The sequence below is a fragment of the Sebastes umbrosus genome, chromosome 23, assembly GCF_015220745.1.
Source record: "Sebastes umbrosus isolate fSebUmb1 chromosome 23, fSebUmb1.pri, whole genome shotgun sequence".
NCBI classification, from domain to species: Eukaryota; Metazoa; Chordata; class Actinopteri; order Perciformes; family Sebastidae; genus Sebastes; species Sebastes umbrosus.
Window position 1 is genome coordinate 3,944,849 of NC_051291.1, and position 25,857 is coordinate 3,970,705.

A 25,857-nucleotide genomic window follows, 5' to 3' on the forward strand; every position below is an offset into this window, starting at 1 on the left:
CTGTTTGTGATGCCGACCGTTTAACGAAGTTTACTTTGTGGCCGTTAGGTTGCCCCGGTTTGAGCGTTTTATTCCACAATAACGCCACAGTTAGTTGAATGAGGTAATTCATTCTGTGGGACCACCGCAGCCCGTAACGTAGCTGTTACCTAAGCATTGACGTTACTTGTTTCATCAGGTTATCAGGCTAACGTCAGGCAGCTGAGAACTGCTCAGGTTCTTCCTGAACTCTTAGACATTTCTGTCAAAAGTAACATTACGTAGAAAGTAAAGGTAGAAGTGGAAAATTGTACACCTGATAGGACAGTACTGTCAGGAGACGCCACCAGTAATGGTGACTTGTTTACTTCCAGTACTTCCCCGGATTCGTATGAGGACCAATGAATTAGCATATCAAGAAAGCAATGGTAGCGCTAACTTCACCCTATAGCAGCGACCACAACACCTCAAACTAACGTGGGAAAGTGATGAAGTGACTGAAAAGGCCCCCAATAAGCTAGACACCAGAGCGCTAGGCTTCATCATATTTGCTTCCTCCTCCGTTACCAATTGTCTTTTTCTTTTTATAGCATTAGAACAGAAGCTCATCTGGTTTGATCAAATCTGATTATGAGGTTTATTTTCAACCACTGAGACTATTATTGAAATGTCCTCAAACTCTGATATTCTTGATATCGTCTGACATAAAAGGCTGTACATATTTTTAGCATTAAAACAACAGTTTTGGACCTTTATTTATCCCGGTTAACACACAGATACTGCCACCTCATCGTATCATTTTGCGCCCTCCGTGTAACCCAACGATTTACAGCATGAGTCAGACTCACCTCCCTCTCTTTTTTTCTATCTACTTCTCTCTTTCACACACACACACACACGCAAATACAGACTTGCGACAGTGTATAGCTCCGATCAGAACATCCATGACACCCACACGGAGCATCACTCCTCATTTCTTACATCTCACTTATCGCCCGGCCTCAAACATTTCCTCTGGGAGTCGGACAGCTGTTATCTTTGGCCGCCAATGTCACTGTCAGACAAGTAATAGGAACCTTGTGCTCGCTTTCAGGCCTGTCCTCCCTCAGCTCCCCAGACCCGTCAAACAGAGGAAGTTTTCACAGAGAACAATCAATATAAAATGAAACCCTGTCTAGATTGTCAGATTCCCATTTTCTTCCCTTCCCTTCCAGTCCTCTATATTCAGATAGAGGCACGAGTGCTGCCGATAAGCCCGGGAAGGCCTCGGTTATCTGAAGCACAGCTTACGGCCTGTCGAGCTCTGACCCTCAGCTTGTCAACAGACATCCTGAGAAAGTGTCGGGGAATGGGATACAGGTGTTTCACAACCACAGGAGCTAGTGGGGGGGCAGATAAGGAGCTTTACTCTGTCATGTTTTTTTGACTGGGTTTCTAGGATTGTTTTCTTGGCCACAGTAGAAATCATAGCCAGGCTATATTATCTCTAACCTCTAAATATTCTTTTTAATCCCGATTTCCCCAATGTGTCATTAAAGCAGCATAACGTTAGGTAACTTTAATCAATAAAACATCAGAGAACACGTTGAAATATTCCTGGTAGGGCCGTCAAAGTTAACGCAATAATAAAGTGTTAATGAAAATTTGTTTTAATGTTACTGATTTCTTTAACGCATTAACGCAACTTGCGATTTATAGGTTGTAGCGGGTTCAGTTTTAAAGCTAGAGTGAAGATACTGGTATCATATGAAACTAGAAAACCTAATGAATCCATCGGTACCAACCATGTCATACTAACTCGTCGCAAAGGAGGTTAAATAACACTCTAAATTTGGCGAGGAAAAACTGGCATGGCCATTTTCAAAGGGGTCCCTTGACCTCTGACCTCAAGATACGTGAATGTAAATGGGTTCTATGGGTACCCAAGAGTCTCCCCTTTACAGACATTCCCACTTTATGATAATCACATGCAGTTTGGGGCAAGTCATAGTCAAGTCAGCACACTGACACACTGACAGCTGTTGTTGCCTGTTGGGCTGCAGTTTTTTCATGTTAGGATTTGAGCATATTGTTTTATGCTAAATGCAGTACCTGTGAGGGTTTCTGGATCAATATCTGTCATTGTTTTGTGTTGGTAATTAATTTCCAATAATACATTTTTACATATATTTGCATAAAGCAGCATATTTGCCCACTCCCATGTTGATAAGAGTATTAAATACTTGACAAATCTCCCTTTAAGAGACATTTTGAATAGAAACAAATGTGGGATTAATCGCAGTTAACTGTGGACCATCATGCGTTAATCCCTAGAAAAAATTGGTTCTTTCCTTTAACATGAAATGTGTCCCTTTTGTAGCTTCTACAAATGACTTTATGTTTAAATTTAACTGAACTATATTACGAGAATAGATCTAGGAGGATGCGCTGGAATACTCCTGACTGACTACATCATTGACTTTCTATCAATATTGAATCAAGCTACCATCTGCACCGCGTGCACCAGCTGTACGCTCGTCTCTCGTGGCCGACTTGTGAGAGCAGCGAAGGCCGGGCCGGGCAGCAGTGCAGCGCGGGGTCGCGGGGGTCACGGCTGCGGTATGCTCTCTCCAGAGCCGGAGAGAGAGAGGTTCTGCTCTGCCAAAACCCCTCCGAGATCCGGTCTGCCGGCCTCAGCCATCTGCACCGAGCCCAAAGGAGGAAGCAACAAGGGGAGCAGAAGGGACGAGGAGGAGGAGGAGGAGGAGGAGGAGGAAGAAGGGGGCCCAAACAAATGTGTCCCACAACGCACTTTGGCAGGAAGCAATCCAGCGTGGGCTCAGTTTCAGCACAGGAAACTTCCTGCGGTAAGGTTAGAGAGCGACGCCGGGAGGTTTATTAACAGACAGCAGCAAAGACGGAGAGAAAAAAGGAAGAGTGGAAACGGAAAGGAAAGAGTGATGAGAGCAGCAGCGCAGAGTGTGAAGACGGTGGGGGGCAGATGGGGTAAAATCACAAGAGGACTAAACAAAGACGCAAAAAAAAGGAAGGAAAGTCAAACAGGAAAGGAAACGGATACTAAGCCGGTACTCGAGTGAAGTTCACAGAGCGGGACGTGAATTGTTGCTCGTATCTGATTCTTGTGACCGTTCAAACCTATTCTGGGATGTAAACCAATATATGAAGCGAAGCCTGCGAGCTGTTCAGGCACTCAACCTTAGTCAAACTCTCTATTGGCATACTCTCATACCAACGTATATCCCACGCACCCTTCGGTTATGCTGGTGTACTGTATGTGAGCAGTCAGTGCTCTGCTACCACACTGCTCACTCTGGAAACTATGCTGTCACTTGCTGTCCACACTGCTGCAGCTGTTCATACAGTATTTCCATCTCCACCCCAGCATCCACCTGTGGGGACGAAGTCACCGCGACGTCACCCATCGATTTGTGGACTTCCGTTTTGAAGCCTCGAGTTGGGCATTTTGGCCATCGACATCTTGCTTTTTTGCACTCAGATGTGTCACGAGAGGGCGGAGCTAAGTACAACCGAAACGCTGAGTAAGACTTTTTTTAGGAGACCAATAAGGTTACAATCATGAACTGAAAACACACTGTGAAAGGGTTAAAGTTGTAAAACGAAAACACAGACAACTCCCAGACCGGACAACGCCGTGGTAGCGACCTGTCAATCACAAGGTAGCCACGCTCTAAAGCATCCCCTACTTTATGGTCTATTTGACTCTAAATGGGACCATAATTTACTAAATGAACATCATGCTGTATTTTAGAAGACTTGAAACTAGCGATTGAGACCATAAACTCATGTTTACAATGTTTACTGAGGTAATAAATCAAGTGAGACTCATTTTCTCATAGACTTCTATACAATCAGACGTCTTTTAGCAACCAGAGGAGTCGCCCCCTGCTGGCTGTTAGAGAGAATGCAAGTTTAAGGCACTAAAGCATTGGCTTCACTGCTTACCTGCCCACTTGCTCTGAGTCTACTTTCCCCTGTCGTCACTCCCCACTCTCCGCTGTGCCGAACTTAGTGCTTCCTCATGGGGAGCGACGAGTCTACAGCTTTTGCCAGAAATCATCTTCGCCCCTTTGCTTGCGTCACTCATGAGTCAACGTATGAGTGTGGTGTTTGCAATATGGCAGATAGAACGCAGCACTCAGAAGGGTGTCTAACTTTACAAAATAGTCGTAATAAAGAAGAATGTAGCCAAGATGATTTCATGCACGGGAGGAAGAAGTGCATCCAGGATGCTTAAGTATTTACTGCAGCATGGTATAAAAATGAATAGTACTACGTTCACTGAGTCAAAATCAAATTGTGTAAGCAACAAAAAGTCATTATTTTTCCTCTCTCCATTGACGTGTTGCTAATGTCATTATTGCTCAGCAAGCTGCCAAAACTATGACAGTTGTAGGTGAATCACGAAGATTTATTTGCAGTTGTGTCAACTTTCATCGTATCTGATTTCAGTTGTAAAAACCTGAGTCACATCCAAGCTGCGTGTTTCTGCTTGTTTTTGTATCTTCGCATCCGTGCGATCTAAGGCGGGATCTGATTCTAAAAAAAATGATTGAAAACTGTGTTGGAAGTGCAGCCAGCGAGACACAACATATCCTTGGCTTTACTTGGAGGCGGAGAGGGAAATGGATGGCGTGGACAGGGTGTGAGAGGGGAGAGCACCTTGGATCTTGACACTCTGTTCCTTCACCACATTCACACACACTTCCTTGAGCTGATGAATCTCTGCTTGTTTTTCCGTTGGAGAAGTTACAGATGCGTCGCAGGTTACAGGAAGGAAATCAATTTCAGTCTTCCTTGTCATCAGTCTTGCCTCTTGTTGAATGCATCTCAGATTCACAAGAGGGAATGTGTATGTGTGTGTGTGTTTGCGTTTCCGAGTGTGTGTGTTTGTGTGTGTGTTTACATTGAATAAAACCCTCAAGCACGACAGCAGCAGGATCCCAAGCCCCTGACTAAACCGTGGGCTCCTAATCCTCTCTGATGACACATAATTTTCACTTTGTGGTTTTCTCAGGCCCCCGCTCATGCACACTGGCACACACACACACACACACACACACACACACACACACACACACACACACACACACACACAGAGCGCACAAGTTGCCAAGGCAACTCATAAGCGCTTGGGATGAATGAAGGGAGAAGAGGAGGATGAGATCACTGGTATCTTGTTTCGTTGTTGCGGTACAGAAGCCCTCAACTTCCCCTCGCAGCCAGACGAGTTAATGAGGTCCGTCCTGCTGTGGAGCTCAGAGGTCCCGTCCAGACTCACAGTTTAGCTCTGAACACTCAACACTGCTGCTTATGTTTCTCTCACCCAACTGACAAACTGCGACGACTGCTTCTCCATGCTTTGACTGACAAGAAATAGCTTTTAAAGCTAGGGTTGGCAATTTTCTTCTTGTAGTTATGTTATATTTCTTCGATTCTCTTTACATCCCAACAACAATCAATTAATCAAATGTCTGTCACAGGACTACATTTACAGGACTGTATGTAATAAGCCCACCCAATCATTTCATTTGGCCTGAATTAAATGATGTGCACTCATTGGGATGTTAATAATTAACCGTTTAACCGTGAACTGACATTAAGCATCTTAACTGATTAACACTATCGGTTAAAATGGTTAAAAGAAATGTTAATAATTTATTAAAAGCTGAGAAAAACTCTTATTTAAGGAGAAAAGCTGGTCCACCTTAAGAGAGTCTGAGCCGGCGTTACAGATACAGGAAGTCGGCTCCCGTCTATAGCTGGATTGAGCGGAGGAGTTGTAGCCTCGTAGCATTTATTCACCGACAAATATCTGTACACACACTGTCTGCTACACCTACGTTCACAGCTATAACGCCACCGACAACACACACACGGTCTGTCGACTACACTCGCTGAAGTTACACCGCGCTGACAGACTGTATGTGTGTGACTACGGTGAGCACGAAGTTACCAGCAGAGCTACAGATTCTAACGCAGCACAAACACACACACTGTTTGTCGGACAATCGCTATCGTTAATCCGGGCAGACAGAGTGTCGTTACGCTGGGCAAATACAAGCTGACAACCTGCTAAACTAAACTAAATGTGCGGTGGAGACTTTTACTGGGAAAGTGGCTGCATGTCCGCGACACGACACGATGCACCGTGGCTGCCAAGTTAACGCTCCCGGACGGATGAACTGTGGACTCAGTTGTCTGTTGTGCTCATACACTGCAGCTGGTTCACCGCTGCATGTGAGGCAAAAATCTTGTCGGTTAACGGTTAATAATCGGTTAACGGGGGTCGGTTATCGGTTAAGAAAAATTTTCAGAATTAGCATCCCTAGTTCATAATGATAATTTTGGAGGGAAGCCTTAAGGGACGGGCTGTCAGTGTTGATGACTTGGTGACTTTCTTGCAAGGTTGAGGGACTTTTGGAGCTAGTGCTGCTAGATACTTTCATTTAAAAAGAGTTGGCAACACTGGGCTGGGTTATTAGGTTGGAACATTTTTAAAATCTAGCGTTCTCTTGCTAGTTTCTTAAGATTACCAACCCTAGTTTTAAGTGAAACCCCCACCATGTCATTCTGAGTGGATCTACAGCCACACAACAAGCTGTTTTAACCAGTTCTCTGGTAGATATTTCGTTTTCCGTCGCACTGGTTGATGAATGAGACAAGACAAAAGTAAAGTGTAATGTTAGTGCCAAGATCTCAGGTTCATTTTCTATTAGAAAATGAATCATGGGGATCTAAGAAAAGGAATAAATATTACCTATTGGTATTTTTTAGTGTTACAAGTAAGGTTAGCTAAAGGTCATGTATATTAATTTCCCATAATTTCGTAAAACATCAGATGTTCTTGTGCGTCACACATTTCTGAGCACAACATGCTGTATTTTTGAGTCATACTGGGATCCTGACTTTTCGACAGCCTAAAAGAAACAGCTGATGTCCATAAAAAATTCTAAGACAGAGGATTTCAGCTCAGCCTGGCCTAAGTGAACTATAACTAAATAAACAAAAAAGGCAGCGCCGCGTCGGTAAGGCCGGGACTTTGCTCTCCAAACTCAAAGCTCCTTAGTCACTCAGTTCTTCAGTAAATGTTTGCCTATTCTCTCCAAGCAGAAGTAGGCGGATACTGGTCTTGCTATCTCAATAAAGAAAAGGTTTTTCTTTCTCCAGACAGGAGGAGGAGGAGGAGGAGGAGGAGGAAGAAGGAAGGAGGAAGGAGGAGGAGGGCTGACCGTGACCTTCTGACACCCTGACTCAGGGACATATGGGTATGAGAGCTACACATTTCCACAGTTAATGCTCACACTATTCATCTCCTCCTCGGCTTTGTGCGGCTGTCTGTACATTGATTCCCTGTCAGGTGGGTGCGGCAGGGGAAAATCCACCTCCACACACACAAACACACTTTTACTTTTCAGTCAAGAGAAATCCCCCCTCCCAACCTCCACTTCTCTCATATTCATCCTCCGCTTCCTCCTCCGGCATGCGAGCGCTTGTCCCCGTCCAGCAAATCTGGACCTCATCCAGTCAAAACAAACATAAAACAGATCATCAATCACGCAGAACTTTTTATGGCCAGGAAGTAGCACGACCTGTTTTTTGATAGCTTGTTGTTGAGCGCGAAGAGCAAGCCGGCTCTTGTAGGTTAGTTCCTGAATCCAGCGTCAACTGCCACTCTTCCTTTTGTTCAGGAGCCAATTTTTTTTCTTTTTTTTTGAAAATGCACAAGCTTCAAAGACATTTGTTCGCTAAGTCAGAAAGGCCCCTGCTTGTCTGAACCCCCCCTACACACACACACACACCCTTTTACTACTCTCTTTTCTTTCCATGTGGAGAAAGTGAAGTCAGCATTTTGTGCAGTATAACACTTAGCTGATCACCTCTACTGCAAAGCTTCCATGGCAACCTTTTTGTCTTAAACAACGTCTACTTGTGTTGAATGCATGCTGTATGTCTACGACCTGCAAAGAGCTCAACCCAAACCGCTTCTCACATTTAAATAATCAGAAGTCAACCTAATCCAGGGGTCAGCAACCTGCGTCTCTTTAGCTCCTCTCCAGTGGCTCCCGGTGGATTTTTAAAAATGGAAATGAATAACTGTTTTTTGTTTACATTTTCACTTTTATTTATCATTGTTGTAGGTCTATGGTACGACGGTACGACAGAGTATTAGGGCCAAATTGAGGGAAAAAAAATAAATCTGAGATTTAGAGAATAAAGTCATAATATTACAAAAATAAAGTCAGAAGTTTACAAGAAAAAAGTCGTAATATTAGAATAAAGTCAGAAGTTTACGAGAAAAAAAGTGGTACTATGAGAATAAAGTCAGAAGTTTACGAGAAAAAAAGTGGTATTATGAGAATAAAGTCAGAAGTTTACAAGAAAAAAGTCGTAATATTATTAGAATAAAGTCAGAAGTTTACAAGAAAAAAGTCGTAATATTATGAGAATAAAGTCAGAAGTTTACGAGAAAAAAAGTTGTTATATTATGAGAATAAAGTCAGAAGTTTACGAGAAAAAAAGTCGTAATATTATGAGAATAAAGTCATAACTTTACGAGAAAAAAATATATATAATATATATATATATATATATAATATAATATAAAATTACTACTTTATAATATTAGGACTTTATTCTCATAATATTCTGACTTTCTTTCTCGTAAACTTAATATATATATTTTTTCTCGTAATATTATGACTTTTATGACATTCTGGAAATGTCAGATTTTTTTTTCCCTCACTTTGGCCCTCACTGTATTAGACTTATATCCTATATACTTAGACTATAAACTGTGTTACCTTCATCACAATGCTCAAATGTTTTGCTGCTCCAGACAGATTTCTTTTTTGCCTATAATGGCTCTTTTGATAGTAAAGGTTGCTGACCCCTGACCAAAACAGTACATGAACAATCTTATGCAGCCGAAATCTGTTTTGCATTTAGCTTCCCTGACCTTTCCCCACCATTGGGAACCATTGGTCACTGATTTATGTCATTTATTTCCATATTCGCAGAGCTAAACGACTTTTAATGAGGGTTGGAGTGGAAAGCATGATCCTCATGTCGTAATATTGTCTCCATCTTTCTTGGTGAGTGTTCAATTTTGTGGGGTTTCAACATTGCATTTCCCAGAATCACCCCTCAATTAAAGGGGAGCTTATCATGTCAGAATCAACTTACTAGTCACAGAGAGCTCCACACAAAACAGTTAAAGGAACAGGGTGTAACATTTAGGAGGATCTATTGGCAGCAATGGAATATATATTATTAAGAAGTATGTTTTCTTTAGTGCATAATCACCTGAAAAAAGGAATCGTGTTTCAGTTTGTTTGCAATCTGCAACCTCACCGCTAGATGCCCCCAGATCCTACACACTGCACCTTTAAGTAATCTCAGCATGGGCTTGGAAACTTCAAATTTATAACAGAAAAATATCGTAAAAAACATGTTGACTTGCGAAATTATGCTTTAAATTGACAAATATCATATGTGTGATTGACGGCGCAATTCAAACGGGATCAAAATATAAATATTTGTCTCTCGCCGTTGACTACCGATCCATGGGGTCCACCAGAAGGGGGAGGGACTTCACCTCTATATAACGCTACTTTAGGAGCAACGGAAGTCAGACGGCAGCTGGCGGTACCGCGGTTTTGCACTCTCCGCCTCATATTATCGCAGTTTATTACACGGCTGTGTTGAATACTCGATTCTGATTGGTCAATCACGGCATTCTGTGGTCTGTCATTTCTTTATAACAGACCGTTGCTACGAGCGCAGCTCTGATGGCGGACCATTCTTGTGTCAAATATTGATTTCTCCAGCAAGAAGCCGTGTGATAAGCGGGATAATATACAGCTAGCGGGTCATTGTTTTGAAAGAATCCCCTTCAGGGCAATGAGAGTCCAACCCTCTGCGGGATTCTTTCACAACAATGACCGGCGCGCTGTACATTATCCCTTAGATCACAAGTGTGTCGGAGAACTACGGCGGCCTTTAGGTAACGTAAAAACGCGAAAGTCTTTCTCTAGAGTTTCATGTTTGTCCGTTCTGGGCTTCTGTAGAAACACGGCGAACTCCATGAAGAGGACCCGCTCCCTATGTAGATATGAAGAGCTCATTCTAAGGTAACGAAAGCAATTCAGTTGATTATACATTAAAGAAAACAAGGTTATTATGAATATTATATTCTATTTCTGCTAATAGATCCCCCGAAATGTTACACACTGCTCCTTTAAAACTGCTGTTTGCCTGTTAATGAAGTTCAGTAGGAGGTCTGTTCACTGCTCACGCTCAATGCACGGCATCTCTTCTTCTTCTTTTTCTTATTCCAAACATGTCTTAGAAATAAAACACCTCATTACCAAACTACTAAACCGAGTGTTTATAGAGCAACTGGAAACGATTTCATTAACTGGGGGTATTTATCAAGAGGGGAAGAGCTTTAGGCTTTTTTGCGTCTTTTCCTTATTAAAGAAAAAAGCCTGCGATCAACCAACACGCCGTCAGTAAGTCATACGAGTGTGTGTGACGTTTAGAGTAAAGCCCACACTGTCAGAAACGCCATGTGGAGTGTGTCGCGAACCGGAAGACGGAAGGGGGGGCACTGCGCTCGGCTCGGCTCGCTCGCTGGCATGTGAGAACAGTTTCCCTTTCAGAAGAGAAAAGAGAGTTCAAACACACATACACACACACACACATGCACACACACAACAACAACAACAACATTTATTCAGGAAGCGCCGTCTGCCCACTCAGGAAATTCCTGAGGACAAGAGCTGCTTCCAGGAGGCAGGAAATTTCCCCTCAGAAAGACCAAACGCACACACACATTCTTTATAACACCAATCCCCCCCCACACAGTAAAACGGGTAATATACCACAAAGACAGAGAGAGAGACCAAAGGAAGCTGGTAGGGGGGGGTTTGCAGTCATGTACGGTAACACACACACACACACACACACACACACACACACACTTACTCATATACACATACAGTATACACCTACACTACCTCTGGCAAGCTCTGCACAAAGACACAAGATTCACTCATACTCATCCACCCACTCGCACAAGCATGCATAGTGCTAGCCCAGCTGTGAGCGCGCACACACACACACACACACACACACACACACACACACACACACACACACACACACACACACACGCACCAAGGAAACCAGCCAGTCTTGTTTCCATGGACATGGATTTTTCACATCATCCAGTAAGATATTTCCACTCTCGCAGCCACTCTTCTTTTGTATTTCGTGCATGTTTATTGTGAACTATCACTGGAGACGTCTCGTGTTTTTTAAGACCTTTAAATAATTCAGTGTTTTTTTCCCACCGATTAGCTCTCTCAGTTGCGTCACGCTGTACGAGTACGTGGGAGCCGTGTCGGAGGCGACGTTGCCTGGATCGCGATCAAATTAAAAACGTTAACGGTTAACGTCAGCGCTGCTTTATTTATTGAGAGCGGTGGTGAAATCCCTCCCAGGCCTGTTCAGTATTTGTCTCTTGACTGCGGACAAACAAACAAAAACATCTCGGGCGGTTGACAGCACTCCTCTGCGTGCTGTTTTAAAAGAGGACTAATGGATGATTCCTTTAATGACGTGTTTAATGGGGATTCTTTTTTTTAAAGCCACAATGGAATAAAAACAATTCCTTTTTAACAATCGTGTAATTAAAGTGTCTTAGTGTGGCTCTGTCTATTAGAGATTGGCACAGCCGGTGCACAAGCTTAAACTGGTTTGATTTTATGCAAAGCGGCTGAACCGGAGGTGTTTGTCATTATGACACATTCTGGCAAATTAAAAAGTAACCTGACGGCGTCACGGCGCTTAATCCAACTCGTATTGCATCACTAATAAGCAATATGACAACGTGATTAACGTAATTACTTCCGCCAAGGCCGAAGGCCTAGGAAGGAGGTTATGTTTTCACCGGTGTTGGTTTGTTGGTTTCTTTGTTGGTTTGTCCGTTAGCAGGATTACTCCAAAAGTCCGAGATGGATTTGAATGAACATGTTTTGGAGGGGTGGGGTGTAGCACAATGAACAATCCATTAGATTTTGATGGCGATCCAGATCATGATCCGGATTCAGGATTTTGTTTTAAGGATTCTGATCAGCCTGAGCATTAAGACAACAGGGTTGCATTAATACAATCGATCTTCAATTGAACTAGAAAACCTGATGAATCCACTGGTACCAACCATGTCATACTAGCTTGTCGTGAAGGAGGTTAAATAACACTCCAATCATACGCTAAATTTTGGCGAGGAAAAACTAGCATGGCCATTTTCTAAGGGGTCCCTTGACCTCTGACCTCCAGATATGTGAATGTAAATGGGTTCTATGGGTACCCACGAGTCTCCCCTTTACAGACATGCCCACTTTATGATAATCACATGCAGTTTGGGGCAAGTCATAGTCAAGTCAGCACACTGACACACTGACAGCTGTTAAATATATACAGACATTTGCATAAAGCAGCATATTTGCCCACTCCCATGTTGATAAGAGTATTAAATACTTGACAAATCTCCCTTTAAGGTACATTTTGAACAGATAAAAAATGTGCGATTAACTATGGACTGGCACCCTGCTTAGAACCCTCCTTTATTCAGATATTTTTTTTCTAATTTACCTTTATTTGAATCCATTCATGTATATGTATGTACATATAGTATATTTATAGTATGTATATATTTATTTTACCATGGATATCGAGCATATTGAGAACAAAAACTTGCTTCAGAATGAATGAATCTTATCTTAAGAACATAACATACTGCATGTGGTGACATTAGACTGCAGAAATTATGAGGTGTTTATATTGAAATGTCTTTTTTCTAATGAATGGAATACTTCAGTTATTTAATTGAAGATTCAGTGCTTCAATGCAAAAGAAAAAATAAAGCAAAGGATCAAAGTGAAAGGAAGTTAATAGAAATATGTTTTAGGGAGTGATTAGAAAAGAAGGTGAGGGTTTGGCGTGTGATGTCTGGCTGAAAGGGTTAAAATCGAGCCTGGTAGCATTCTTTAGTGTGAGGAGCAGGCTGTAACTCTCCCCGATCTAATCCACTTCCTCCCCAGGAAATGGAGAAGGCGGATTTCTGCCCACACTGCAATTTCCTCCCTCATTCTTTTTCTTTCTGTCTTTTTTTCCCCCTCTCCTCCTCTCCTACTCCTCCTCCTCCCTCCTCCTCCTCCTCCTCGTGCTCTCTTCCTCCCCTCAGGACAGAACTCCCTCTGAGTGTGGGGGTTAATGGACGGCTTGTTTTCCAGCACATGTGTGTTTAGATAGGCGAGGGGGGGAGAGAGAGAGGACGAGGTGTTTTAGTCTGCGTGCTCGGTGACAAAGACATGTTGCCGTCTGTCTGAGAGTGGATCCCGACCAGATAGCGTCCGTAAACTAAACACTGAGGAGGAAAAAAAGAAGTGATATGTTTCCCTGAACCTGCAGATGTGCGAGAGTCTGTGTGAGGAACCGGGTTTTGTAATCTGATTAAAAGTAGGACTTCCACATGTCTGCGGATGTGAACTGACCCATCGGTTTTACTCGACAGGAAACTCAACGCGGACCTGTTGAGCGTTCTTCCTTTTTTCTGCAACAATGCAAAAGAGGAAGTGGGCTGAGGGAGTTTCCTGTGTCGTCTCATCCAAGCCGCCTAGCCAAGCGCCCCCACAAAAAGCCCTGAACTTCACACTTGCTAAGAAAGAAAAAAAAATGAACTGGTTAAATATTGATGGGACGCATTGGACAAAGCAGCTCAGGGATTACTCTTTGAACATCGAGCCTATCTCTTGGCTCAGGTCCAGCCCCGCCTTCTCTGTGATTGGCTGAGCAACAGTGTGCCAATGCAAATGACCCAGCGTTGCTTCATTGAAATATGAAAACATATTTCAATAGATTTTTTTCCCTTTACTGCCTCGCCTGCAGACTATTTGCTTCTCACTTTGTTCAGTTAAGACTGGAAAGTTCCAGTAGTGTCACATCTGACCCCTTCAGGTGGTCAGATGTGCACCTACAATTGGATTTCCTTTGGCCTGAAGCAAAGTGGAAGAGCTGTCCTTGTTGTATTGCTGCTATATATTTGGTTTGTTCTGATTCAAAGGAGCCAATAAAAAGACAATCAGTGCTTCTAAACAAAAACCACATGATTTCCAATTAGGTTGTTTACTGGTTTAGCTGTAATCATGCTGTTCATACTGGTTTAAAGAGGACCTATTGTGCACATTTTCAGGTGCATACTTGTATTTTGGGTTTCTACTAGAACATGTTTACATGCTTTAATGTTCAAAAAACGCTTTATTTTTCTATTAGCGGTTGTCCTGCAGCGCCTCTTTTCACCTCTCTGTCTGAAACGCTCTGTTTGAGCTCCTGCCCCGCCTCCCGAAAAGCCCAGTCTGCTCTGATTGGTCAGCTGTCCCACTCTGTTGTGATTGGTCAACCGAACCAAACTCGTCGAACTCCGCTAGCTAACTAGCTTTGTTTGAAGGCGTGCCAAACTAGCCGCTAGGCAGGTATTATGCAAATGTGTTACTTGGTGACATCACCATGTTACAGAGGAAAAGGCGGAACATCAAGCGAGGCGTTTCAGGAAGTTCAGGACTTTTTGGACTCTGCTCCAGCTCCGCTCTAACTAGCTTTGTTTGAGGGCGTGCCAAACTATCCGCTAGGCAGGTATTATGCAAATGTGTTACTTGGTGACATCACCACGTTACGGAAGAAAAGGCGGAACATCAAGCGAGGCATTTCAGGAAGTCCAGGACTTTTTGGACTCTGCTCCAGCTCTGCCCTAACTAGCTTTGTTTGAGGGCGCGCCAAACTAGCCGCTAGGAAGGTATTATGCAAATGTGTTACTTGGTGACATCACCATGTTACGAAGAAGAAAAGGCGTGACTTCAAGCGAGGCGTTTCAGACACTTCAGGAGCAGTGTTTCTGTGGGGGACTTTGGGCTTTGTAACTTTGCAGACCTTTTACATGCACAAAAAACTATATAACACACTAAAGGAAAAGGGAAAAAGAACAAAAAGCATAATAGGTCCTCTTTAAGCCACCTGTGTTTAAGCCTACAAACAAGCATACCTAATATTAAAGGTGCCTTGGGGAGTTTTTTTGTAAAGAAACAAAAGTTATGTTTACATTCAGTGTTACTCACAGAAACACAATGTGTGTTTCCTTGAGGCCACAAAAGTGCTAAATGCATTTACTTCCTCGTAAACTATTTGCAAAACAGATTTTTAAACCGTTTTAAATTCTGCATTGTTTACATTTTTGTTTGCTTGCTAGCAGTCTTCTTCTTTGTTGGTGCATTGCGACATCTATAGCCGCGTTTTTAAAGCGTGACTACTGTGTTTGTAATGTGTCTGTTCAGAGCATGGTGGTTTGGTAGTTGTCTCTTTTGTTCTGGTTTATAGCGGTAACCATCAGTAAGAATGCCGTCACATTTCATCACAGCAGGTAGCGCGTTTCGTCTGTTAAACTCGTGACCGGAGAATGGCCGTCATTGAGCCACCCAATCTTTATGAATCAATAACAAAAGCTTGAGATGTGGGAAGCAATTCAGAACTAATCTTATTGCATTGTGCTGCCTTTATTTTTCCCCATCATTCAATTATCTGTAGTGCAGTTTGCAAGAATGGACTGATTCACCTGGCTGATGCGTTTACGGAGGCTCAAGGACGCCTCTAATGCAATGGTCATGAGAAATGTAAAGTAAACGTACTGCGTAGTGAATGGGCTTTGTGAAAACATGATCCTTGAAAGAAGAAAAGCTGCATCCATGTCCTGCACTTGAGATTCGAGGGGAGGAATTTTCTAAATGGTTGGGATCTTATCAATTTGTCCTCCCTTGTTCTTCGTCTTCTATCATTCCCAGCCTCCACATTATCTGTACCTGACTGTTGTGTATCTGTCGGTTGTTCCAGTGCAGTAGGTCCGTCTGTCTGTTCCGGTCCAGTGGAAGCGTGTACGGTTCAGATGTCTGACCCCCGGATCTGCTTCAACGCCTCCCAGCTGAGAGATCCAGCATGAGAGGGCCGGCGCTCATGCAGTGATAATAACGTGTTGTCATAACTGCATTGGTTTTAACTAGGGCTGTCGCGATAATAACCCGTTCACGCAAATTTGTTTTAACGCCACTAATTTCTTTAACGCAACTTTTTACTTTTAAGATACTGGTATCATATGAAACTAGAAAACCTAAAAAATCCATCGGTACCAACAATGTCATACTAGCTTGTCCAGAAGGAGGTTAAATAACGCTCCAAACTTTGTAACTTTGAAAAACTGGCATGGCCATTTTCAAAGGGGTCCCTTGACCTCTGACCTCCAGATATGTGAATGAAAATGGGTTCTATGGGTACGCACGAGTCTCCCCTTTACAGACATGCCCACTTTATGATAATCACATGCAGTTTTAGGGCAAGTCATAGTCAAGTCAGCACACTGATGATATGATTTGAGCATATGTTTTATGTTAAATGCAGTACCTGTGAGGGTTTCTGGACAATATTTGTCATTGTTTTGTGTTGTTAATTGATTTCCAATAATAAATATTTGCATAAAGTGGCATATTTACCCACTCCCATGTTGATAAGAGAATTGAATACTTGATAAATCTCCCTTTAAGGTACATTTTGAACAGAAATTATCATTAATTTGCGATTAACTATGGACTATCATGCGATAAATCGTGATTAAATATTCTAATGGATTGACAGCCCTAATATTAACTATTTACGCAACATTTTTATTTATTCATGTTGCCTAATAACGCCGTCTAGAGCTTTTGTTCCCTGTTCTAAACTCTCTTATATTATCGCCACTCTACAGAAAATCCCAAAGATGTCACAGTCCCGCCCCCACACGGGTTTGATTGACAGGTGATTTCTGAGACAAGACAAATACAAATCTTGACTTCCCAGATTCCCACTTCCAACCACACAGAAACATTTAGATGCTTAAAAAAAAACACTGACAAAAATCAATGTGTCCTGTTCATATGGCCGACTGATCAATGCATGTAGGAGTCACTGCTCATCTGTGTGTGTGTGTGTGAGTGTGTGTGACTCACGCAGGTGCGCAGGCAGCCTGGCAGGCTCGTCCTCCATTCGGCTGGCTGGCCTCGCGGCGGGAGCATGGACGGGGGAGGAAGTGGAGTTTGGCAGCGGGTTCGCGGAAGGACTGAAAGAGCTCCTCTCCTGCTATGAATAGACACAGAGACACAAAGCATGGCTCACAAAGCTCCACGACGCACCGGCCCTGAACCCAAACAGCCCCCACGCCAACTCGCCTCAACCTCGGCGTGCACCCACAACATCGGCTAGCCTCGGTCTCATCTCCGCACGCAAGAGAGAGGCGTGTGTGTGTGTGTGTCCTTCTAATAAACTGTCATGCCGTGAGTACACACACACAAACACACGCCGGTGATGCACATACCCAGAATGCCACACGTGCTTTGAGCACACATGTTGCTTTGCAGTGCAGTAAAAGTCTGAAACCAACCAATGCTCTGTTTGGTTTGGTAAAGATTGTAATCTCAGCGTCTCCGAGATGCATTAGTGGCTCGGAAAACAACACAGCTGGATTTTCATCATCAATCATCTGCTCTGTAAAATGTCTGAAAACGGTAAAACATTTCCATCACAGCTCAGGAACCCTGCAAACGTTTGACGTTTCTGCTCGATAAATGAAACATTTCATCTATATATCCAATATTTGTCGACGTTAAGAGATGATTAATTGATTAGTTGTCAGTTTTAGTCATTTTTTTAAGAAAAAAAAAGTCAAAATTCTCTGATTTCAGCTTCTTAAATGTGAATATTTTCTGGTTTCTTTCCTCCTCTATGACAGTAAACTGAATATCTTTGAGTTGTGGACAAAACGAGACATTTGAGGACGTCATCTTGGGCTTTTGGGAAACACTGATCCACATTTTTCACAATTTTCTGACATTTTAAAGACATAAATCAACTGAAAATAATCACTAGTTGCAGCCCTAGTTGACGTTTTGGCGATCGCCTAATCAATAAATCAATTAAAGCTTCAGTAGGCAGTATATTTTTGGCATCATTAGGCAAAATTTGCATAATAACCTTTCAGCATATTGTAATTCAAGTGTTCTGAGAGACTTCTGCACCTCATCATGGCTCTGTTTTCAGGCTTCAAAAAATCCAATCACAGGTCATTTCAGAGAGAGAGAGCGTTCCTATTGGCTGTGCTCCGGTTGGTGGGCGGTGCTTGGTATTTTCTCATTGTTTTATCGGACTTCGCGAGTGATTGACAGCTGCTCAGAGACGGCAAGGCTCCAGATCAACTCTGATTGGTTGTTTTCCTCCGGTCTGTGAAATCTTGCAGATGCCGTTAGGACCCACTCCCTAAGTAGATATAAACGGCTCATTCTAAGGTAACAAAAACATTCTTATTTCCAGGTGATTATACACTAAAGAAAACATACTTATTACTATTATATTATATTTCTGCCAACAGATCCCCCTAAATGTTACACGCAGTTCCTTTAATTGACTAATATAGAGCTGAACGATTAGAGGTGTAATTGGTTAGTAGATTGACAGAAAATTATTCAACAATTATTTTCATAACCTATGTGTCGTTTAAGTTATCTTTATTAGCATTTTTTATTATATATTTTTTAGCAAAAGTGTCAAAAATTAGCTGGTTACAACTTCTCAAACTTGAGAATTTGCCACCTTACTTTGTCTTACATTATAATAAATAAGATCTTTAGGTATTAGACTGAAAAAAACTATTCCAAGACGTCGCCGTTGTGGGGATTTTTCACTATTCACTATTAATTGATAGATTTTGGAAATAATCAGCAGATTATTGCAGCCCTAGAATAAACCTACCCATAATGGATTTCTGATCTGAAGTCAATGGTAATTACAATATGGGTCTTTTTTGAATTGTGTTATGTTCATTCCAAGTACCGGGATAATTTGAACTTTAGTTTAAATATTTTCAAAGTTGTTTCTTCCAGATGTTTCATTGCAGGGTGCCAAGTATACTGTACATCTGTATTTTTGGTCCCTTTCAAAGAGGACAAATGCAGTGCCCTTTTCTTAATGAGTCAGTACAGGACCAGCTGTGTAAGCACTGCTTTATGAATTCCCAGTTTTCCCTATTTTCTTTGCCATAGAAACACCTGTTACATCTCCAGGCACCAAACCAAACACATGTACAACCATCCATGTCTGAACGGAGGATATTCACGTGAGTATTTTGGATGTTTTGAAAAACATAAAGCCTCAACTGTAACGTGTTTGTGTGTGAAATCAGATCAGATTGATGATTCAAAATGAGATCAGTCAGAGAAAACCAGCAATTTGAATATGTCACCTATGACATTGTGACAGGCACAGGCACTACATTGAAACCACTGCATATTTTTCCATAATACCAGTTGTTAGTTGCAGCTCTCTCCAGGATCCTCTGAGATTTTAGACACTCTGCTATTGTAGACTTATTGAATCTAGGTTAAGGTATGAGGTTTTCCAGCTTGTGGTCATTCTGTTGACTGGGTTTCTTTTCCTTCAAATGAAGCCAGAGCATGAAGCCACGTTAAGTTTCTTGAGGAAATGAAGCTTCAGTTTCTCCCTTCAGTTTCAGCGCGCTGTCACCACCCAGCCACTCGGAGACCTGCACACACCAACAACCCTATGCACCAGGAATTTCCTGTGGAAGCCGAGCAATAAGCCTTCAGTGAGTCTGCTATTTCTTCCTCTCAAGAGGCGAAAGGCTTCTCTCCCGTCCATAAAAAAGGTCAGGTTAGTGGAAAGGCGACGGGGGGGCAGTTGGGACAGAGCTTATGATAGAGACGCTGCAGAAAGTGATTAGTGACCAAACTGGGCTGCAGTATAAAGGTGGAGGAGAGTCCTGTCTACCGGCAGCTGGGGTGGAAAACTTCTCATCATTCTCCGGCATGCAATTACTGCAGACGTGCATTGACATCAGACTCCGCAATGAGACATCCCTCATTCACAAAACACCATTGAACAGCTTGCATTAAGGCTAGGCTCTCGATATATATCATGATATAGCATGTTTTGTGGTAATATAATAAATAAATAGTCTACATTAAATAACACTATTTGTATACTCCAGTGTAAATTAAATAAATAAAGTACAGAGTATTTTCTCATTTGAAGAACTTTAGTGCAAAATGAACATATCAGTTTTAAGTTAAATTATAGAGAAAAAATAAATAAATATAGGCCGAGCCGAAACGATATAGAAAAACATATGTAATAGACGTTTTAATATCGTTTTGACGGTATATATATCGTCATATTGCCCAGCCCTAGCTTGTATTGAGGCTGACCTTGAATTCCTAAATGGTCCTATTAGGGCTGCAACTAACGACTATAATAACAATTAAAGGGACTGTTTGTAAGAATCAGAAATTGCTTGTTAACAGCGACACTTGTGGCCGTGAAGTCAACGAAAGTCAGCGTCCTGTTGCTCGCGCTTGTGCTCGCTCTACATAGACATGAACGAGCATCGCTCAAAACAGTGAGGCGACACACGTCAGCTAAAAGCACAATATCACTCTATATATCACCTGCTTGGCAGTAATGTTAGCTGACCAGACGAAGGTCTCTCCATGAATCAATGCTGATCCTAGTGTTGGATTTTCCTGCCTCAGCCTCCCGACTGCGGCCGGAGGGAACGGGGGAGACGCCGGAGTTTTGGTCGGAGACGATAACGTTTCTCTCTGCGGAGCCCCGTCACTTCACAAGACACGGGAAACCTCTGTTGGTCTGGAGGAGCTGCAGCAGTTATTTCTGCACAAACGTCCACTGTACATTCACTAGATATTCTCAGAGCTAAACTAACTCTTCTGCAGTGTAAGAAGTTACAAACAGTCTGTCAATTAAAGGTACTATATGTAACAATTTACATGTATTAATCAATTTGTATTGCCAATGTGTAAACGGATTGTAACGTAACTTAAAAACTGAGACCTTCCCCGACTTTCTCGGTTGCCTATAACAGCCTGTGGACTGATTTCTATGTAAAGGACTCAGGACTGTTTTGGCGGGAAAATCCAAAGTATATGGCGTTCATGCGCGCTCCCGAGTACCTTTCCTATTTTGTTTTACAAAGTTAGGAAAGCGATGGTTAAGTCAAGCCTGATGCTGCCTCACACATAAAAGAATAATCCCACTCACTTCCACACAGTGAGCCATACAGCTTATTAATTATTATTATAAACACTGGTATCGGATCGGTACTCAGTATTGGCTGATATCCAAAGCTCTGGTATCTGTATCTGTATCGGTGCATCCCTACCCAATTTATCAGTTATGAAAATTGCTGCAGATGAATCTGCAAAATTTTCCACTCTAGTGCCTGTCGGGACTCTGAGCGAGTCTGTGCTGACTCTAATCTCTCAGGATCTATAGATTACTTTCATTACTGATTAATAAATGATCATTAAGATTACAACATGTCAAACATTATGACGCATCGCAAGCACAAAGTGTCTTTAGAAAAATCATTTACACAGTCTGATCCGCAACGCCAAAGGCCAATATATCCTTTTAATAATGTTTGTTTTTCAACTATAATGATTATTTCCCTCATCGATCAGTCTATTGGTTGTTTTCAGGACTGCCTGGTTTTTAAAATCAGCGCCAGCTAAGGTGGGATCACCGCCCCGCAGTCGGGCGCACCACCGGCACTGTCATGGCACGTGTCCACAGGGGCGTTTTTTATTGCGAGGGGACGCGACGCTTCCCAACATTGGACGCTTGGTGGGCTGCCACTCGACACAAGGCTCTTCCCACCTGATTGGATGAACGTTTTTCCCTCCATGGGAAACAACATGGAGGCCCGTTTGGAAACTTTACTTCTCTTATTTCACGAAAATAGTTCACCGAAATGTGTTTCTGAAAACATTTTAGGCGAGAAATAATCCACGCAGTTGCTGAATCTGTCCTTTATTTTGGATCGACAAGGTTTATTTTAAAAGATTCTCGGGAGAGGTGGCGAGTCGCGTTGACTAGCCCTCAACTTTATGCAAATGAGGAGCGGGCGCCTAAGGAGTGGCAGACCGGGGTGGTGGTTCCCCTTTTCAAAAAGGGGGACCAGAGAGTGTGTGCCAATTACAGGGGTATCACACTGCTCAGCCTCCCTGGTAAAGTCTACTCCAAGGTGCTGGAAAGGAGGGTTCGGCCGATAGTCGAACCTCAGATCGAAGAGGAACAATGCGGATTCCGTCCTGGCCGTGGAACAACGGACCAGCTCTTCACTCTCGCAAGGATCCTGGAGGGGGCCTGGGAGTATGCCCATCCAGTCTACATGTGTTTTGTGGACTTGGAGAAGGCATATGACCGGGTCCCCCGGGAGATACTGTGGGGGGTGCTGCGGGAGTATGGGGTGAGGGGGGCACTTCTCAGGGCCATCCAATCCCTGTACGCCCAAAGCGAGAGCTGTGTTCGGATCCTCGGCAGTAAGTCGGACTCGTTTCCGGTGGGGGTTGGCCTCCGCCAGGGCTGCGCTTTGTCACCAATCCTGTTCGTGATATTCATGGACAGGATATCGAGGCGTAGTCGGGTGGAGGAGGGTTTGCAGATCGGTGTGCTGAGGATCTCATCGCTGCTTTTTGCAGATGATGTGGTCCTGTTGGCATCATCGGTCTGCGACCTCCAGCACTCACTGGATCGGTTCGCAGCCGAGTGTGACGCAGTCGGGATGAGAATCAGCACCTCTAAATCTGAGGCCATGGTTCTCAGCAGGAAACCGGTGGATTGCCTACTCCGGGTAGGGAATGAGTCCTTACCCCAAGTGAAGGAGTTTAAGTATCTCGGGGTCTTGTTCGCGAGTGAGGGGACGATGGAACGTGAGATTGGTCGGAGAATCGGAGCAGCAGGGGCGGTATTGCATTCGCTTTACCGCACCGTTGTGACGAAAAGAGAGCTGAGCCAGAAGGCAAAGCTCTCGATCTACCGTTCAATCTTCGTTCCTACTCTCACCTATGGTCATGAGGGTTGGGTCATGACCGAAAGAACGAGGTCGCGGGTGCAAGCGGCCGAAATGGGTTTCCTCAGGAGGGTGGCTGGCGTCTCCCTTAGAGATAGGGTAAGAAGCTCAGTCATCCGTGAGGGACTCGGAGTAGAGTCCTTGCTCCTTTGCGTCGAAAGGAGCCAGTTGAGGTGGTTCGGGCATCTAGCACGGATGCCTCCTGGGCGCCTTCCTTGGGAGGTGTTCCAGGCACGACCAGCTGGGAGGAGACCACGGGGAAGACCCAGGACTAGGTGGAGAGATTATATCTCTACTCTGGCCTGGGAACGCCTCGGAATCCCCCAGTCAGAGCTGGTTAATGTGGCCCGGGAAAGGGAAGTTTGGGGTCCCCTGCTGGAGCTGTTGCCCCCGCGACCCGATCCCGGATAAGCGGTTGAAGATGGATGGATGGATGGAGCGGGCGTCGTGACACTCCCGTCTCTCGAATCGCGCCACCACGCTACCAGAATGCATTGCACGGCTGCTTACATACACAATGAATGGGGAGCGTTGGAAGGACGGATCCTGTGGACAGAATATTGTTTCATATTTGATCAGCGCTGCCTAGTTTGATCATTTGATCGGAGTTCGTGAGTGATTGACAGCTGCTCAGAGACGGCAAGGCTCCAGCTCTGCTCTGATTGGATGTTTTCCTCCAGTCTGCAGATGCCTTTAGGAACACCTGAGGAACGTTGGTTTTTTTTTTCAGATTACCTGTCTCATGAATATAAAGACATAGTGACCGTTTTATACAAATATGTTTTTTAATCATATTTGCTCCAACTTGCCTACACCAGCTTTAAATTGCAGTACACTGAGTTAGTCAATAGCAGTACTCCTATCTATCCCATTACAGTAGTAGTAGCTTGCGTTAATAACAACCGTGTTATTATGTGGAGGTCACGACTTCTTCTTGTCAGTTAACGGTTAATAATCGGTTAACGAGGGTCGGTTATCGGTTAAGAACATTTTTCAAAAAGAGCATCCCTATTCATATTTCATCAGCGCTGCCTAGTTTGATCGGAGATCGCGAGTAATTGACATCCGCCTCAGAGACGGCAAGGCTCCAGTTCGGCTCTGATTGGTTGTTTTCCTCCGGTCTGCAGATGCCTTTAGGAGCACCGGAGGAACATGTTTTTTTTTTTTCAGATTACCTGTCTCATGCACTACTGTCAGGATATAGTGACCATTTTATAAAACTAACTTTTTTTATTATATTTGCTCCATTTGTACCCACTGCAGCTTTAAATCATTTCAGAACTATCTTTGCAGCAAAAATAATTGGTTACGGCACACGATGGCAGCTGACAAATAGGGCTGCAACTAATTACTTTTATGTACACATCTCTCAATTGTTGTTTGAATAAGTCAATTAAAATGTCAGAAAATTGTGAATAATGCCCATCGCAACTTCCAAGAGTCCAAAAAAAACCCCTGGATATTACATTTACATTTTTTTGCATTATTTTTATCGTAATTTTTGTTGTCATTAAAAGGTGCAGCGTGTAAGGATCTAGCGCCATTTAGCAGTGACGCTTTTTCAGATTACCTGTCTCATGCACTACTATATAGACATAATGACCATTTTATAAAAAAAGAAAAAAAATTGTAATCCTATATTTGCTCCAATTTGCCTACTCCAGCTTTAAACTGCAGCATACTGAGTTAGTCAGCTGCAGTACTCCTCTCTATCTCTCCCATTAGAGTAGTAGAATCCTCTTAATTATGTGGTTATTATGTGGTTATTATAACAACAACGTTTTGTCACGAACAAACAGTCACGACTTCTTCTTCATCATCACCAGTAGCAGCAGCTTTTAGCAGGAGGAAGAGGAGGAGGAGGAGGAGAAGTAAAAAAGCGTGGAGCAGCGAGCAACAGATGACTAGCACAACAAACGGACTGAATGGCTGCTGCAGCTCGATACAGACAGAAACACATGCAGGGCTGTAAATGCACCACAATGCAGGATTAAATGGATTAAAACCTGTAGATATAAAGTGAACAAAGAGGTGTTTACCTTGTTCGAAGAGGAGGAGGATTCAGACATTATCTCCCCTCAACTTCTCTCTTCTCTCTTCTCTCCTTCCACTTTTCCCTTGTGTCTTTTTATCTCCCTTTCTTTGCAGAAGAAGAAGAAGATCAGCTGTTGTTGTTGTGGTAGAAGTTGTTGTTGTTTTCTATCAGCTGTGCGGCTCCATAGTGCAGCTTGTCGGTGCGAAAACTTCTTTTGTCTGCGTGTGTTTTCCTCTTCTCTTCATATGTCGGCAGCGTGCTGGTTAATAATCCCTTCCTGGAAGAGCAAGTCTCTCTCTCTCTCTCTCTGTCTCTCTCTCTCTCTGTGTCTCTCTGTCTCTCTCTCATTGATCTGGATGTTGTGTGTAAAACGGTGAAATGACGTGAATTCCCAGCATTGAGCCTTGCCCCCTTTTAAAGGGAAACCCAAAGCAGGAAATAGCAGTTGCTGCTGCTGCACACAGAGAGACACACAGACTTTTCTATCTGTTTATTTCAATCAAACGCGGTTGCATAACACAGCTGCTTTAATTACACAGCATGCAAAATGATTATGGTGTGATTTTTTTGATGTTTTCACCACAATAGTTAATCTAAAATGGTATTTTGACACATTTAGCCTTTAACAAATGCTGCAATTTGAAAGTTGCAGTAGGCCATATCGATACAATTTTGATTATTTGTGCAGCCCTAATTGTTTTTTTCAATTAATCAATTAGTCGGTTAGTCTATAACATATTAATCCGTTAAAACTAATGAATCAACATTTTCTACAGCAATTTTTTTTTTTTTTTTTTTT

The 25,857-nt window shown here is 43.0% G+C and overlaps 1 protein-coding gene across 3 annotated transcripts in view; it reads right to left on the reverse strand.

The window, feature by feature from the left end:
- The window catches only part of etv6 (ETS variant transcription factor 6), a 37,284-nt gene extending 11,885 nt beyond the window's left edge, over positions 1 to 25,399 (reverse strand). The window contains exons 1-2 of one of the 3 annotated variants that reach the window (XM_037759864.1): positions 25,063 to 25,399; positions 17,094 to 17,220 (exon numbers count right to left, since the gene is read on the reverse strand). In XM_037759864.1, the coding sequence (XP_037615792.1) occupies positions 17,094 to 17,220; positions 25,063 to 25,092 (157 nt within the window). In that variant the 5' untranslated portion in view covers positions 25,093 to 25,399. Of the gene's footprint in view, positions 1 to 17,093; positions 17,224 to 25,062 lie in introns of all 3 variants that reach the window. The other 2 variants (XM_037759863.1, XM_037759865.1) reach the window with 2 other exon arrangements.
- Between the last annotated feature and the right edge of the window lie 458 nt (positions 25,400 to 25,857).